The sequence below is a fragment of the Rhinatrema bivittatum genome, chromosome 2, assembly GCF_901001135.1.
Source record: "Rhinatrema bivittatum chromosome 2, aRhiBiv1.1, whole genome shotgun sequence".
Lineage (NCBI taxonomy): Eukaryota > Metazoa > Chordata > Amphibia > Gymnophiona > Rhinatrematidae > Rhinatrema > Rhinatrema bivittatum.
Window position 1 is genome coordinate 722,738,281 of NC_042616.1, and position 17,776 is coordinate 722,756,056.

Below are 17,776 nucleotides of genomic sequence, written 5' to 3' on the forward strand. Positions count from 1 at the left end.
TTTTTCACATTGTTATCTTTGGAGGAATAAATTTGCACATCTCTGCTATGGAAGATTAATAAAGTAATACATCCCATTTAAAGGCTATACTTAATTGAAAAAAACCCCCACTAAATGTTTTAAAGCAATATTGGGCTTCAACACTTCTTTATCTAAGAAATCTTAATTTGTTTCTTTTTTGTTGTTGTTGCTTCTAAATCTTATAGAAATATCGCAGTACGTCAGTAGGGGCAGAGGATTATATATACGAACAAACAGCAAGGTACGTGTGCTGACTCTTCATGGGTGCTAAGTAGCTGGGGTTGTACAAATTATGATTTTTCCTCTGTATATCGCTCACGTTTCTCCTTCCTTTTCCCTCCCACCACCCAGACTGCATACTCGTGTGAATCGGTTTACCCTCACTCACCCCGATGAATCCATTTTTCAGCAGACAGGTGCTCTCGCGGTAAAGGCTGTGGCTGGGTTCAGGCAGGATACCTGCATGGCATGCTTGAACCCTGCTGGCCCCATCACTAGCTCTTTGATTAATACTGAAGTGATTAAACCCCCCCCACCCCAATAACCTTCTGACCCCTGCATTTTCAGTGTGTGTCTCATGTCTGTGCCTTTAACTAAAATTGGTCAGCCGTATTCAGTTCTACCACGTGCCACAACACAAATAGAAAGCAAGACCTGCTTAGTCTTACCGCATTTGGCGCGTTTTCATAAAAATTGATATTCATTTAAAATTGTCTTATCTTTTTTTTTTTTCTATTAAACAAAATATATCAATGTGTGCTTATTAAAAGGAAACACAAAACCAAACCAAGGGAGCCCTTCCAATGAACTGTACTGTTTTATTTCTGTTCTCTGTTTTTCTCTCACAGTAGCACTTTTCAGTACACTCTAGAAGCAACCAAATCTCTGCGTCAGAAGCAAGGGGAAGGGCCGATGACCTATTTAAACAAAGGACAGTTCTACGCCATTACACTGAGTGAGACGGGTGCCAACAAGTGCTTCAGACATCCAATCAGCAAAGTCAGGGTAGGAGAATACTTTTTTTTTTTTTTTGTCTTGCCGAAACAAAGCTGAAAGTGGCGTGCCTGAAGTTTTTTGCTTGTTTCTATAGGACACATTAATTGTCATGCTTAGGGCCAAGCGTAGCAAGTGCTATTCCTTTAAAGACAAAGTCCCTGATTTGTCAAGCCAGGCACGGAGAAGGCAGTTTTGAAAGGCATTTACCCAGGTAAAATGGCCTGGCTGAAAACTCATCCTCCAATGCGGCTAAGAGAATGTGCGGCTACCATAATGTGTGTACTTCTAGCCACAGGGAAAAGAGGCATTCCTGTGGTAATGCTTCGGTTGAGAAAAAACAAACATTTGCTTTTCAAATGTGTGTGCTGTTTCTCCTGCTGCCACCTGCACATATAATAGGTACAAACCAGGGTGGTGCAAGGGTATTAGGGGCCCTGGGTGGATCGTCAGTCTCATGACCTACCCTTTATACCCCTGTTTGTCGGCAGCAGCTCTGGTACAACATCTCCCTTTCTCACCCCACTTAGCATCTACCTCTCCCTCTCCTTTCACACTCTGCCAAGTCCTCCATTCCCCTCCGTTTGCCCCCCACCCCGGTCCACAATGTCCAGCATCTCTCCTCTCTTTTTCTCTCCCCTCAGTATTGTCCTCTTCCTCTCCTTCGCGCTCTTTTCTTTGCCCACCCCCCCTTTTTTGGAGTGCCCAGCATCCTCTGTCCACCTCCTACATGATCAGAATCTTCTCTCTTTCTCTCTCACCTGTTCAGCACACTCTCTCTCCACCCTCTCTCTTCACAACCTCTCCACCTACCTAGCTTCTTCTCTGTCTCCACACTCCACATCTTCCCAGCATTTGTTCCTTTCTCTCTTGTCGTGCCATGCCTTAAAAAATGGGTGCATGGCACCCTCCCCCCAAAACGTTTCGTACTCTAGGTGACCGCCTGCTATGCCTACTGAAAGAGCTGGCCTAGACGGTGCAAAGTTCACCAATGCTTGTAACATGCATGCTTTTGGCACATGCTACTTTTCAAAGAAAAATCATGTAGGTAGTTTCTCTGACACCTTTATGTAAACTCTGTGTTAAAAGCACCTTTGTAGTTTGCAGTGGCACTGGCTATTTGACAATTGTCTCCAGAATGGGAGAAAAACCTTTGTGAATCGGGCTGAAAATGGGGGAGGGGGAGGCGGACCCTTACTCCTACCTGATGTACCACACTTCTTACCGATTTGCTTGCAGTTTTACCTCATATGTCTTATGTATCAATTGCTTGTGAATGCAATGCATGTTACTTTATGCAGTCTACTTTGGGCCTACCTTTAGGAAAAGGCAGAATGCTCGCAAATAAATAATCAAATAGCACACCCAGCAAATGTCAAGAGAGTAAAAGTTGGCATCATTTTGCAAAGATCACCATTATGTTTTGTTGAAATATTTGATTCTATAGAATATAAATTCTCTGTTTGTGTGTGATGTCTGAACACATCTTGCTTGCAAACAGAACCGTGCTGGTTGTAAGCAAGTATGTGTGGGGGTGTTAACATCTTTTTAATAGAGATGATGAGGATATGGGAGGGGAGTCCTTAGTTTGAATTTCTTTATCTCAAATGTATTGGGATTTATGAGTTACTAAGCTCTGAATGCTGCAAGTATTGGTGGTGTGGGCTAGGGGAAGGGGAAGGCAGTGTTTTGTTTTAAAAATTGAAGCTTTTTCCTCTAAGTATAGGCTTCTCCCCTGGTCATTTGCAATTGAAAGACCAGGTAAAGTCTTTGAACAATTCCAGCTTACCCACAAGTTGTAAACTCTTTGGAGGGGGAGAGGGATGGGAAATGCAGGCTCTTCCTTTTCAAATCTTAGTTTAGATTGAGATGTCAGTGATGAGCCAGATTCAATTTCTTGTTGCTCTGGAAATGAACTGATTACTCACAGACTATTGCTGATGTTGGAGGAAAGCGTGTGTGTGTGTGTGTGTGTGTGTGTGTGTGAACTGACCTTTGCTATCAGCCTTTGATTGCTTCCAATAAACATATAAAGTCCCCATCACAACTCTGCCCCTTGCTCTTATTTTTGTTTTGGTGAAGCAGTGATGCTATCTGTGCACACAGCTTTTTATAGTAGCTTATGATGCCTCCCCCCCACACCCCAAAATAAGCAGCTCTTGTTAAATACGTACTTTTCCTGTACACACAAGTAGCTCACAAATATGAAATTGCTGTTTTTCCTTACCTGCACCGGAGCACACAGGAGTTTCCTTCAGAAAGAGTAAAGGATTTGGGGATGGATGGGAATAGGCAATTATGAGAGTATAGAAATTGGCTTTTTATAAGCATGTCTGCTCGATATGTACCGCCTGTTCATGCATACATTTTCTGCGACTGGCTGGAGGCTGGGGATGGGGTAGGCACATACATTTCCCAAACACATAATAGCAAGACTAATTGTGGGAGATTAAATTTGGTGACATAATTTTCAAAGTGGACTTGTATGCAGAAGTCTGCTTTGAAAATTGGTGTACCATGGGTGCGTTTTTGCCACCTGATTTAGGCGTGCTATTGTAAAATTACCACCCCACCCCCACCCCATATGTCTTTCAATTTAATTAACTTCGAGTGCTCAGAAACTTAATCTGCACAATCCTCCTTCTCCAGAGCGTAATAATGGTTGTATTCAGTGAAGATAAAAATCGGGATGAACAGCTGAAGTACTGGAAGTATTGGCATTCTCGACAACATACTGCCAAACAGAGGGTGCTTGACATTGGTAAGTAGCGAAGCCAATTTAGAGAGCGAGAAACGATATTTCAGTTGTGAAAGGGGCCTGGGAGATTAGCTTACAGGAATAAGAGTAAAGAAGTTTTAAAAATGCATTATTAATTCTATCATGGTAAGACTGACGCAGAGTTGCATGAAAAAATAAAACCTGTCCAGCTGCAGCTTAAGGTGTAAGGGCTTGATTTACTAAACTCCCCCCACCACCCCGATGGAGCTGTCAAAAAAAAGTAGAGTAAACAGGCCCATTTGCCCTCTGGCTTTAATGGAAATAAATACCTAGTGTAAAAAAAAATTAAAAATTGCTATGAGAGACAGACTTGTTTATCTAGTAGTAATCTATAGAGAACAAGTAATTTTTCAGTGTGGCAGAACAGTTTAGGTTTCCAGGGCTCAAGTCAAATCTATGATGCTCTTATGTATCCTTGACATTGAAGGGGATTTTACACTCTGCAAAAAAAAAGAAAAAAAGCAGTCCTATTAGTCAAGTTCAGCTTTTTTTTGGCACTTAAATTCCTCTTGTCTGGAAGATATACCATCATCTGGGGGTTTGGTCTGATCTACAAGTAAGCAGTTGTTGTTTACCCGTATACCTGTCATATGCTAGTCACAAATTTAAGCCTCTCGGTGAGTACACTGACCCATTAACAAGCTGATGTACAATTAAGACTGTGTGCGGCCTGGCTGGCTGTTCAGGACAGTAAGGGAGAATGCCTGGTCAGCGAGATAGGGTGACAGGATAGCTCTGGGGCGGTGAGTGACGTCTTGATAGATGGTCAGTTGTGCGACCGATGATTGATGCCCTTTGAAGTTGAGCGACCAAAAGACGAAGATCGGTAAACACCACGGATTCTTTATTAAGCACAAACCATCATAAAAAGCCTGACTCAGGCAGAGTTTCACTGGAAAGGAATTAAATAACATATATTTATAAAGTTACAAAAGATAATAAACATTAAAAAAAAATTTTTTTTTTAATTTTTAACAAGTGATACGAGAGACTGTGCAACTTTATAAATATATGGTTATTTAATTCCTTTTCATATTATTTAATATGATTTAATTATAGATGTTTATATGGTGTATATGTTTATATATGTTGTATCTTTTATGTTCAGAATAGCCCCTGAAGCAGCTCAGAATAGAGCGAAACTCTGCCTCAGTCGGGCTTTTTATGACGATTTGTGCTTAATAAAGAATCCGTGGTGTTTACTGATCTTTGTCTTTTGGTCGCTACTTGCAATATTGGATCAGTTTCCGGTTTGTTTCTTTGGACTTTCCCTTTGAAGTTGGACTTCAAAAATTCATTAGAGGTGGTAAAATGATAACTGGATGTTAGGTCTTATGACTATTGTCCATGTTTTATTTAATTTCAAATATTTATATTCCACTTTTATAACACAGGAGAAATAAGGTGGACTACAACAGAGAATGTACAAAATATAAATAAAATAACAGCAAATTTTGGTAAAGGTGATAGATTTATTCAAATAAATGCAAAACCTAAATAAAACAACTAAACAATCAAATAAGACATAATACAAACATACATGGCCTTTACTTACCAATATTAATTATTCCTATTTAAACATATAATTAAAAGGGCTAGGAAGAGACTATAAAGCTGAACAGGAAATATGGATGGGCTGTGTGGTCTTTAACTGCCATCATTTTTTATTTATTTAGGTTTTTTATATACCGGCATTCGTGAAAAAATCACATCATGCCGGTTTACATTCGAACAGGGTGTGCAAAACAGTACAAACAGTACAAAACTGAAATTAGTGCAGAGGAGTTGCAGTTACAGGCCATGTAGGGCGCTTGATAAATCCTGGACTGTGATGATTTTATAAAATTTAAAAAATAACTTTAAAAAAGTCTTTTTGAATAAATTCGATTGAAGGTGAATGATAGAGAAGACTGGCTGGTTTCAGATGAAACACAGTGACAGGCTTGCTGACACCTTCATAGAGGCAATGTAAAAATTTGGTATCTATGTTCCCACCTGTTTGTGAGACTTCAATTACCCCAATATTGACTGGGTAAATGTATCATCGGGACACGCTAGAGAGATAAAGTTCCTGGATGGAATAAATGATAGCTTTATGGAGCAATTGATTCAGGAACCGACGAGAGAGGGAGCAATTTTAGATCTAATTCTCAGTGGAGAACAGGATTTGGTGTGAGAGGTGACAGTGGTGGGGCCGCTTGGCAATATTGATCATAATATGATCAAATTTGATTTAATGACTGGAAGGGAGACAGTAAGCAAATCCATGGCTCTCGTGTTAAACTTTCAAAAAAACCATCCTAGAAGGACAATCCAGATGTATTCCACACATTAAGAAAGGTGGAAAGAAGGCAAAACTATTACCGGCATGGTTAAAAGGGGAGGGGAAAGAATCTATTTTAGCCAAAAGATCTTCATTCAAAAATTGGAAGAAGGATCCAACAGAAGAAAGTAGGATAATGCATAAACATTGGCAAGTTAAATGTAAGGCATTGATAAGACAGGCTAAGAGAGAATTTGAAAAGAAGTTGGCCGTAGAGGCAAAAACTTACAGTAAAAACTTTTTAAAATATATGCAAAGCAGAAAGCCTGTGAGGGAGTCAGGTGGACCGTTAGATGATCGAGGGGTTAAAGGGGCACTTAGAGAAGATAAGGCCATCGCGGAAAGATTAAATGATTTCTTTTCTTTGGTGTTTACTGAAGAGGATGTTGGGGAGGTACCCGTACTGGAGAAGGTTGGACTGAACCAAATCACGGTGAACCTAGAAGATGTGGTAGTCCTGATTGACAAACTTAAGAGTAGTAAATCACTTGGACCGGATGGTATACACCCCAGAGTTCTGAAGGAACTAAAAAATGAAATTTCAGACCTATTAGTAAAAATTTGTAATCTATCATTAAAATCATCCATTGTACCTGAAGACTGGAGGATAGCTAATGTAACCCCCATATTTAAAAAGGGCTCCAGGGTCGATCTGGGATATTACAGACCAGTTAGCCTGACTTCAGTGCCAGGAAAAATAGTGCAAAGTATTCTAAACATCAAAATCACAGAACATATAGAAAGACATGGTTTAATGGAACAAAGTCAGCATGGCTTTACCCAAGGCAAGTCTTGCCTCACAAATCTGCTTCACTTTTTTGAAGGAGTTAATAAACATGTGGATAAAGGTGAACCTGTAGATGTAGTGTACTTGGATTTTCAGAAGGCATTTGACAAAGTTCCTCATGAGAGACTCTTTATTTTTCCTAGAAGCAATGGGATAGGTGGCGATGGTCTTTCATGGATTACAAACTGGCTAAAAGACAGGAAACAGAGAGTAGGATTAAATGGATAATTTTCTCAGTGGAAGGGTGTGGGCAGTGGAGTGCCTCAGGGATCTGTATTGGGACCCTTACTTTTCAATATATTTATAAATGATCTGGAGAGAAATACGACAAGTGAGGTAATCAAATTTGCAGATGATACAAAATTGTTCAGAGTAGTTAAATCACAAGCAGATTGTGATAAATTGCAGGAAGACCTTGTGAGGCTGGAAAATTGGGCATTAAATGGCAGATGAAATTTAATGTGGACACGTGCAAGGTGATGCCTTTAGGGAAAAATAACCCATGCTATAGTTACACAATGTTAGGTTCCATATTAGGTGCTACTACCCAAGAAAGAGATCTAGGCATCATAGTGGACAACACATTGAAATCGTCTGTTCAGTGTGCTGCGGCAGTCAAAAAAGCAAACAGAATGTTGGGAATTATTAGAAAGGGAATGGTGAATAAAACGGAAAATGTCATAATGCCTCTGTATCGCTCCATGGTGAGACCGCACCTTGAATACTGTGTACAATTCTGGTCGCCGCATCTCAGAAAAGATATAATAGCAATGGAGAAGGTACAGGGAAGGGCTACCAAAATAAGGGGAATGGAACAGCTCCCCTATGAGGAAAGACTAAAGAGGTTAGGACTTTTCAGCTTGGAGAAGAGACAGCTGAGGGGGGATATGATAGAAGTGTTTAAAATCATGAGAGGTCTAGAACGGGTAGATGTGAATCGGTTTTTTACTCTTTAGGTTAATAGAAAGACTAGGGGGTACTCCATGAAGTTAGCATGTGGCACATTTAAAACTAATCGGAGAAAGTTTTTTTTCACTCAAAGCACAATTAAACTCTGGAATTTGTTGCCAGAAGATGTGGTTAGTGCAGTTAGTATAGCTGTGTTTAAAAAAGGATTGGATAAGTTCTTGGAGAAGTCCATTACCTGCTATTAATTAAGTTGACTTAGATAATAACCACTGCTATTACTAGCAACGTTAACATGGAATAGACTTAGTGTTTGGGTACTTGCCAGGTTCTTATGGCCTGGATTGGCCACTGTTGGAAACAGGATGCTGGGCTTGATGGACCCTTGGTCTTATCCAGTATGGCATGTCTTTATGTCCTTATGTTCTTATGAGCTTTTGAGATCTTATGTGTCCCTTCTTCAGCCAAAGAACCATGTAAGTTCCTATTTTTGATAAAGAAGGAACATAGATGATCTCAAAGGTTCATGTAGCACAACTCTGGAAAATTCTTGTGGCATCCAAAGGCTGCACTGTTCTTTGATAAATGAGATTGTATCCTAATTTGCCATTATTGAAGATCTGCATGGAATAGTACCAAATGCTAATTGGCTTCAGCAAGACTGACAGAATTGGATTATAAGGAACAATCTTTTTATACAAATTCATCTTTTGCTGGCCATTGTCTTAGGCTGCGGAGATGAGAAGTTAGGGTTCTTCTAACTTTTTTCATGTCTGTTTTTGTTATAAGTAAAATTACTTTATAATTTTGGTTTGAAAAAGTTTTCAATTTGTAAGAGTTGCTTTAGTTTTAAAGAACAATTAGTTTCACAGCTTTATTAATTGCAGTAAATGGTCATAGTTCAAACTGTGGTTTACCTTGTAGGGGCAGTCACCTTAAAAGATATCTGCATTAGTGCATCTATTATTATAATAGTTGTACAACTTATGTATAAAATGCTTATAAAATAAACTGCAGAAGCATTATTCTAATATGGAATAGAATGGAATTTTTATTTGTGATCTCTAAAGTAGATCATTTTTCTGAGTTTGTAAAAATAATGGCACCTTCTCTATGTGATTGGAGAAAATGCCTTGTAATAGTCTTTATAAAAGTACAACTCAAGGTTAGCAGAAATAATCAATAACTTGATACATCCTTAATTCTTACTTTGTTTATTTTTAGTGGTATAACATATTAATGGAGTGCTTGATAGCATATAGGACCAATTGTCCCACCTAGTCTGCCCATTTGTTCCCATCCATACTGATCTAGCCCAGCAGTCAGCCATACAAGCCTGACCGTCTGCAGGATAGAGCTTCTTATCCAACCCACTTTTGTTATCTTCCCTCTTTGGTTCTCTTACATTCTGGGTAGGTGAGCATACAAAGTCCCCTCTTTAAACAAACACCTAGGTGGTCCTCTCATTTCCTCCATGTCTTTTACCCAACCGACCTCTTTACCCATTCTTGCCATTGTCCCCTCTATTTGCCCCAAACATGCCTAAATTCTGTCGTCATGTTGTATTCTATCAACTCCACTGGTAGGTTAATTCCAGGCATCTACCACCCTCTCAATACCACCCTCTTCATATTTCTGTAAACGTCCCTCCCTTCAACTTTGTATCATGACTGACCCTTTGTCTTGAATTTATTTTTCTATGGAAATTCTAGCTTCTTGAAACCTGGTAAATATTGAAATGTTTCTATCCTATCCCCCATCCTGTCTTACCTCCAGCACATACATTTTGACAGTCTTAAGCCTCTCTGTGCAGGGTCTGTGTTGTAGCTCTGTACCACATTTTTACTCCTTCATTGAACTGCTTTTATCCTTTCAATGTCCTTACAAAAGGTATGGTTTCCAGAACTGAATGCAACTCAACGTGGTGTCTGACTAGTGACTTAAGGACATAATTTTCAGTTCTTTTCTGGTGATAGTACCTTTTATTTATGTTCCCTATTATATTAACTTTTCATGTTGCTTTATTAGATTGACTTCCAACTTTCAGGTCATTTTGGACAGTTACTACAATACCTCTTGCTTGATGAATAACTGTCAGTTCTTGTCCTCCTAATTGATAAGTAGCTAATGGATTTTTGCATCCAAGATACATGATTTTACATTTTTTGTGTTGAAACACACAAGTACCAAACGCTTGCCCATTCTTCCAATTGTTTAAAGTCTCCTTTCATTTCTTAGCATCCAATCAGATGAATTCAGAACAAGTGGGTTATGCACTCCTACCAGCAGATGGAGACTGAGCAAGCTGACATCGCAGTACATATACTCCTGCAGTGACCTCAGCCCACCAATATTCTCCATCTCCAGCAGATGGTGGACATGCATTTCACCACAGGGGATTGCTTCAATTTTAAGAAGAAGAATTGAGGAAGAAAATTATCATCCTGCTCTCCTACAGTAATACTAAATGGTCCTTCCTCCAGTCAATATTTCCTGAGGTGATTTCCGTGGTCCTCAGAGGTATGTCTTGGCCTGGTAGCTGGTTTTCCAGCATGGGCTTAGCTGCTTGAGCAGCTGAAAGGCAGCTGGTGCTGGAAGCAGAGAGTGGCAGTGATTGCAAATGCTCTCTCCCCCAACAGCCGGAGACCATTTCTGTAGCTCAGCCAGGTAAGGCTGAACTCTGGTAAATTTTTATTTTTTTTTTTATAAAGGAAATTACAGAGGCTTTAGGAGGTTTTACTTGCAGGGCTTCCTCATTCCTTTGGTCTCCATGCTCTGCACGCCGTTGTGACATTCGTCCTGCTATGTGGTACAGCCTGGCGGGTTGAGTAGCCTATCTAGGCTAGGCCCTGCTCCGAGGCTTTTGCTATGTGGTAAGCCTCAACAGCTTTTCACGCGCTTTATTAACCTGCCCTCTACAGGCTGGTCAGTTTGGTGTGTGCGTCTCACTTTGCGTTCGGTTTGTGCGCCCAGTTTTTGGGTGCACAGTAAAGCCTTTCCCTCTGAGCGCCCATGTTAAGCACCACCTAGTGGCTGTACGCTTTCATCAGCGCACATCTAGCGCTGTGCGCTTACTTTTTTGTGTGCTTTCCTGTTGGCCGCCTGGGTGAGTGTCTAAGTGGGCATGCATAACTATTGGACGCATATCTTTTTGAGTGCCTAATTGAGCCATGTAATTAAAAAAATAAATAAAATTAAAATATATAACAAAGCTGGACACATGGCTCTGGCTGCTGCTCAGCGAATTGTCTGCCTAAGAACTCTAAGCACCTTTCTCTTTGCATTGCTTGTCATATTCAGCCATCTCAGCCAGGAGTGCCCGCTGCATTGTGCCAGCGCTGTTTGGAGGCTCAGGGTGAACGGTCTTACTCTGATTTCACTATGCCTGGTTCTTCCCAGCTTGGATGTGGGTCTGGGTGAGGATGTCTCAGGTGGGGCACCTGATTTTGGATCTCCCCTGACTGGTTCCTCAGTAGGAGAAGGTAGCACAGGGAGTACTCACCAGGTACCTCCTGGTCTGGATGCTTCTACTTTTTATGAGTAGAATTTTGCCAGGGTTACCATCCTTTCTTTAGGCGCAGTCCTCTGCTCTGTCCCAGGCTCTTAGAGCAGAGGCACAGTTGGGAACCTTGCCTTCTGTTATGTGCCAGAGTACCCCTCTAATGACAGCAGCTGTTTTGGCTGGAGATCCGGATGACATGGATGATGACGCCAATCCTTCCTCCTTTGAGGATGGGGAAATTCCTCCCCCCCTCCCCCCCCAGATTGGAACCATATAGAACCATGTTGCAGTTCTTTCATAAAGATGAACTGCTATCCTTGTTTTCCCAGATCTTGACTATGCTTGGCGCTCCTGGGGTGGATTCAGTCTCTGAGCTGAAGAGAAATCCTATTTTGGTTTCTTTGTGCAAAGCCTCTTGTTTTTTTTTCCGTGATGGAAGCCATTCAAGAATTGATTGATCTTGAGTGGGGTGCCCCAGAGGTTGGATTTTGGAAGGCCTTTGGATCCGATGATGAGAGCACTTTTGTTTTCCAAAGGTAGATGCACTTGTGTGTGCAGTCTCCAAGTGGACCACTATTCCCATCAAAGGAGGAGCGGCCTTGAAGGATGCTCATGAGAGAAAGATTTAGACTCTCCTTAAGCAGGCATTTGAAGCTGTGGCAATGACCTTGCAGATCGCTTCTTGTTGTTTCTTGGTGGCTCAGTTTTGTTTGGTTCTCTCCCAGGAGGTTGATGACCATGGGATGCCTTTTTGGCTGATGCGGGCTCTGATTTGGTCTGCACTTCGGCCAGAGGGGTGGCTTCAATTGTGGCGGTCAGGCGAAAGTTATGATTGAGAAGTCATTTGGCTGATGCGACCTCCAAGGCTAATCTCACCAAGTTGCCTTTTAATGACTCACTCTTGTTTGGTAGTGAGTTGGAGAAGATGGCTAGTTCCTTGTATGCCAGAAGATAAGAGACTGGCACAGCTCTCCATTGTCGTGAGAGGTTGTGCTAGAGGTTCCAGGCGCTTTAGACCCTATAGCGGAGTGACCTTTCCGAGGACTTGGCCCTTCAGTAGGTCTCAGTTTTTTCATTCCCAACAACCCAGAAGAGGTGAAGGCTCTGGTGGTGGACCCTCCCTATCACCCCCAGGAACAGGAGATAGAGGGTCACCTCTCTCTCTTTTATCAGAGGAGGGTCGAGATTATAGCGGATCAGTGGGTCTTGGAGGTGATATGAGCAGGATATTCGCTGGAGTTTTGCAATATTCCTCGGGATGTGTTCATGGTATCTCCCTGTCATTCCCCACAGAAGAAGCAGGCGGTGGTGAATACATTGGCAAGGCTCCTCAGGCTGAAGGCTGTGGTCACAGTGCCAACGTCTCAAGAAAATATGGGGTGATATTCCATTTATTTTGTTGTGTCAAAGAAGGAGGGCTCCATTCTTGAACCTCAAGGGCATCAGTCATCTGTGAGTGAAGCATTTTCACATGGAAACATTGCACTCTGTGATCATGGCAGTGCAGTCAGAGGAATTTCTGACCTCTCTGGATCTGTCCGAGACATAGCTCCATATTCCCATCCAACTGGAGCATCAACGCTTCCTACAGGTCGCAGTTTTGGGACGCCGCTTTGTTTTGGGCACTGCCCTTTGGTCTGGCCACCATTACCTGAACCTTTTCCAAGGTAATGGTGGTAGTTGCGGTGGCATTGAGAGAGGATGGACTTTTTCGTGCCAAGTCACTCTCTGGAAGAGAACCATCTGGTGACTCGCAAGGTGATTTCTCTGTTGTGCGAGCTCAGCTGGGTGGTGAACCTAGCCAAGAGCAGCCTTCGGTTTTCTTAGTCGCTGGAATATCTGGGAGTTCGGTTTAGCATGTAGCAAGACAAGGTGTTTCTGCCAGAGGCTTGGATTCAGAAGTTATTAGGCCAAATCCACCTGTTGTCAACTCTGTGCCCAACTGTATGGGCTTACCTGCAGGTCCTTGGCTTAATGGCAGTGACCCTGGAAGTGGTACTGTGGGTGGGGGTTCTCTTCAGTGCTCCTTCTGTCTCAGTGGAATCCACAGTCTAAGGACCACTCAATTTGGCTCCACCTGCCGATGGAGGTCTCCTCCCAACTGCTGTGGTGGCTGCAGGCGGATCATCTACAAAAGGGGGTCTCCCTATCCCCACTGGACTAGCTGATACTGATGATGGATTCGAGTCTCCTTGGTTGGGGTGCTCACTGTCAGGAGCTGATGGTGCAAGGATGCTGGAGTGCAGAAGAATCTCTCTGGAACATCAATCGGCTGGAAGTCAGGGCTGTCTGGTTGGCATGTTTTTTAGTTCAGCGGCAGCAGTCTGCAAGGGAGATTGATCCACATAATGTCGGACAATGCCACAACCGTGGTTTACATCAATGGGGCAGAGAAGGCACCAAGAGCCAACAGGTGTCGCTGGAAATAGATCAACTTATGGAATAGGCAGAAGTGCATCTCCAGGTGATCTCAGCCTTGCACATTGCAGGCAAGGACAACGTAACAGCAGACTTTCTCAGCAGGGAGAATCTGGACTCAGGAGAGTGGGCATTGTCAGATGAGGCATTTCAACTGCTTCTGGATTACTGGGGTCTCCCATACTTGGACCTGTTGGCAATTCTGCGCAATACAAGGGTTTGCCAATTTATCAGCTGCAGACGAGATCCGAAGTTATTGGGGATCAGTGCCTTAGTACAGGAGTGGCTAGAAGACAAGCAGTTCCACAGCATTGGGCCTCCAAGAAGATTGGAGTAACCTGTATCAAAAGCCAATGGTTAAACATGAAAGGGGCCTGAGTAGTTGGATTAAGTATTGGTCATGTAAGACTCCAAAGCTGAATATGAGAAGGCAGAGGTGATTAGAAGACAACACTTTATTAGTGGATTTTGGGCTTGCTTGGGATAGTAATGAACAGCAGTGATAGGAAAAGGATTGAGAGGTTGAATAAGACAAGATATGAGTGGAGTTGGTGTTGGGTTGCTTATGTGAATTAATGTTCATTTACCCAATGTGGAAGAATCTCACCTGGGCAGACTGGATGGGCCAATTTTTTCTTTACCTGCTGTATTCTACTATGAAGCTAAAAAGAAAAAAAAAAGTTCTAGAGACAGAGGTAACACGCAATTATGAGAATTGGCTCTTGTAGCCTGGTTCATTAATGAAATGCAGAATTTTAATTATGAAACCAGCAGACTCATTCAGTCACACAAAGATAAATAATACAAATTCTTTTATACACATGGTTCTTTTCCATTGGGGACAGCAATACTTTTAGGTCCTCCGGTGAATGTCAGAGACTCTATGCAATTGGTCAGTTTGGCATATTAGCCATCATATTGGACAGCATCCCGGGGGTAAGTCAGCCAGTTGAGGGGCTGCCCTGTGACCAGCCCATCGTTACATGCAGTTTTAGATTATTTCTTCCTATGTGCATCACTTTGCATTTGTCCATATTACATTTTATCTGCCATTTGGATGCCCAGTCTCCCAGTTTCACATGGTCCTTCTGTAATTTCTTACAATCCACTTATGATTTAATAACTTGGAATAATTGTATGTTGTCTGCAAGTTTGATCACCTCGCTTATTTCTTTTTCCAGATCATTTATAAAAAAATATTTTAAAAAGCACCAATCCCAGTATAGATCCTTGGGGTACTCAAATATGTACCTTCCTCCATTGAGCGTATAGTCCTAATCTGGTTCCAATCTTTTAACCAGTTTGCAATCCACAATAGGACATTACCTCATATCCTACTTTTTAATTTCCTAAGCATTCTGATATGATATATCCACTGGCTCGGCTTTATCCACATTTATTAATCCCTTCAAAAAATGTGGCATATTGGTGAGACAAGACTTCCCTTGGGTAAATCTATGTTGTCTGTGTCCCATTAAACCATTTCTATCTATATGGTCTGTAATTTTATTCTTTAGAATAGTTTCTACAGTTTTTCTCAGTACAGATGCTCAGGCTCAACAGTCTATAATTTCCCGAATCACTCCAAAATCTTTTTTTCAATGTTGGCATTACATTTCCACTATCCAATCTTCAGCTACAAAGGACAATTTTAATGAAAGATTACTAGTAATAGGTCTGAAATTTAATCTTTGAGTTCTTTTCAGAACTATGGGGTGTAAAGAATCTGGTGTAGGTGATTTGCTACTAGATAGAGAGGAAGGGCCCTAGATGTTTTGCTTCCAACCTCTCCATTTCATCCATGCCAATTTTTTAACTCTCTGCACCATCACCCACCCCTTGCTCTTGTACTTAACTGAAGATAACCTGGAATCCAAGAGTTAATTTAACACTTCTCCTGGTCCTGCACATCATTCATTCTCATCCCTTGCTCTTGATACTGTAATAAATCTGTGGCAAAACGGGGGTTTTGCATGCTCTGTGGTTTATTCTGCCTGTGACACTTTTCTCTAGAGAGCTCATTTCCTTTGTGCTGGCCTGCAGATGGTATTAGACCTCTGTACTGTAATTCACACAGAGGCTTTGGATGCTTCCTTGATCCAGAAGGAAGCTTGAACAGCATACACACCCCAGCATCCCTGAGGACATGCAAGACTGAAACATCCTGTAGTGCCATTGGCCAAAAACCTATTACCAGTCAGAAGGCCATTGGTCAGGGAGTAATTGTTAGGACTGTATGCACTGATTGGCCCTGCAGACAGAGAATTAGCTCTGAAGGTTCTGGGTCTCAGATGAGAGTACAGAGAGAGCAACTCTCTGTGCTGAGGCCCTAACATATATATACGTACATAACATAGTAATGACTGCAGAAAAGGACCAAATGGTCCATCCAGTGTGCCCAGCAAGCTTTTATAGTAGTATCTGCCATGCCATGTAGGTTACCCCAGTGTTTCTGGGGTAACCTACATGGTTAAACCTACTGTTTAAGGGCAGTAACTGCTGCTCCCAGCATTAATAGGTAATGAGCCTCCTTGATGTGCTGCTTGATGTGCTTTGCTTATGGACTAGGCCGTAGAAGCAGTCCTGTGCATTTTCCCTTTTGTCTTCATATCAGTACCCTAGGCTTTAAGTCGGGGCCCTGGTTGGTTGTTGTCTGAATCCAGTTCCCCTTCTCAGTTCAATATCTTTGTGAGCGACATTGCGGAAGGGATAGAAGGTAAAGTTTGTCTATTTGCAGATAATACTAAGTTCTGCAACAGCGTGGACACGCCTGAAGGAGCAGAGAGAATGAAAAGTGAATAAGAACGCTTGAAGAGTGGTCAAAGAGTTGGCAACTGGGATTTAATACCAAGAACTGCAGAGTCATGCATCTGGGATGTGGTAATCCAAATGTGCTGTGTATGATGGAGGGGGTGAAACACTGATGTGCACGGACCAAGAGAGGGGTCTTGGGGTGATAATGTCTGGCAATCTGAAGATGGTGAAGCAGTGTGACAAGGCAATAGCTTAAGCTTGAAGAATCCTGGGCTGCATAGAGAGAGGAATAACCATTATGAAAAAGGAGGTGATAATGCCCTAGTACAGGTCCTTGGTGAGGCCTCATTTGGAGTACTCAAAAAGGAAAGAGAGAGGATGGTGACCAAAATGGTGTGGATCAGTATCAGAAGATTTATGAGGAGAGGATGAAGGATCTAAATATGTGTACCCTGGAAGAGAGGAGGTGCAGGGGAGATATGATACAGACCTTCAGATACCTGAAAGTTTTAATGATGCATGAACTTCGAACATTTTTGTTGTTGGAAAGAAATCAAGAGAACTAGGGGGTCATAAAATGAAACTCCAGGGGGGATGACTCAGAACTAAAGTCAGGAAATATTTCTTCATGGAGAAGGTGGTGGATATCTGGAACTCCCCTCCAGAGGAGGTAATAGACTAAAACAGTCAAAGAATTCAAAGGGGCATGGCATAAACACTGGATCCCTAGAAATTTGAGGATGGAAATGGAGAAAAGGGTGCATGTGTGTTACTTTTTGGTTCGGTGGTTACTACCCTTAACCAATAAGCTTTGATGCTTTTGATGCATCTGAAACATTACTCCCAAAATGTGTATAAATAGCTATGCTCCCCTGGCTGCATCGGGAGGGACAGAAAATACTGCTTTTAACCAACAATCCATGGACATAGTTCTCATGTTCAAGGATGGGAAAGGCCAGATATAATAAGACCATATTTACTAAAAGTTTTTTGCTATTTTGTGTCTAAGGGAAAAGTTCTAAATACATATAGCACTGGCCCATAGGATGGTGATACACTATATTTTTCAGTACGTTGTATTTAAAAATAACATTTCTAAACTACAGGAAACTTGATAATACATGCATATTTTACTGCAGGAATGCTTAAAAACGTGGATGGAGTAAACTCAGACATAGTATGGGTAAGATAGTATCTGCGATTTGCTCTGAGCCTCTGCTAGATCACTCAAAACAGACACTGTCTGTTGCAAGAGTTTAATCAGGCTATTTTCCTGTATCCTCTCTTTCTTCA

The 17,776-nt window shown here is 41.8% G+C and overlaps 1 protein-coding gene across 9 annotated transcripts in view; it reads left to right on the forward strand.

Moving 5' to 3' along the window:
- The window catches only part of GRHL2 (grainyhead like transcription factor 2), a 294,199-nt gene that overhangs the window by 107,136 nt on the left and 169,287 nt on the right, over positions 1-17,776 (forward strand). For 8 of the 9 annotated variants that reach the window (XM_029591826.1, XM_029591824.1, XM_029591828.1 and 5 more), the window contains 3 exons: positions 207-262; positions 870-1,026; positions 3,664-3,775. In XM_029591826.1, coding sequence (XP_029447686.1) covers positions 207-262; positions 870-1,026; positions 3,664-3,775 — 325 coding nt within the window. The remainder of the gene's footprint in view (positions 1-206; positions 263-869; positions 1,027-3,663; positions 3,776-17,776) is intronic. The other variant, XM_029591822.1, reaches the window with a different exon arrangement.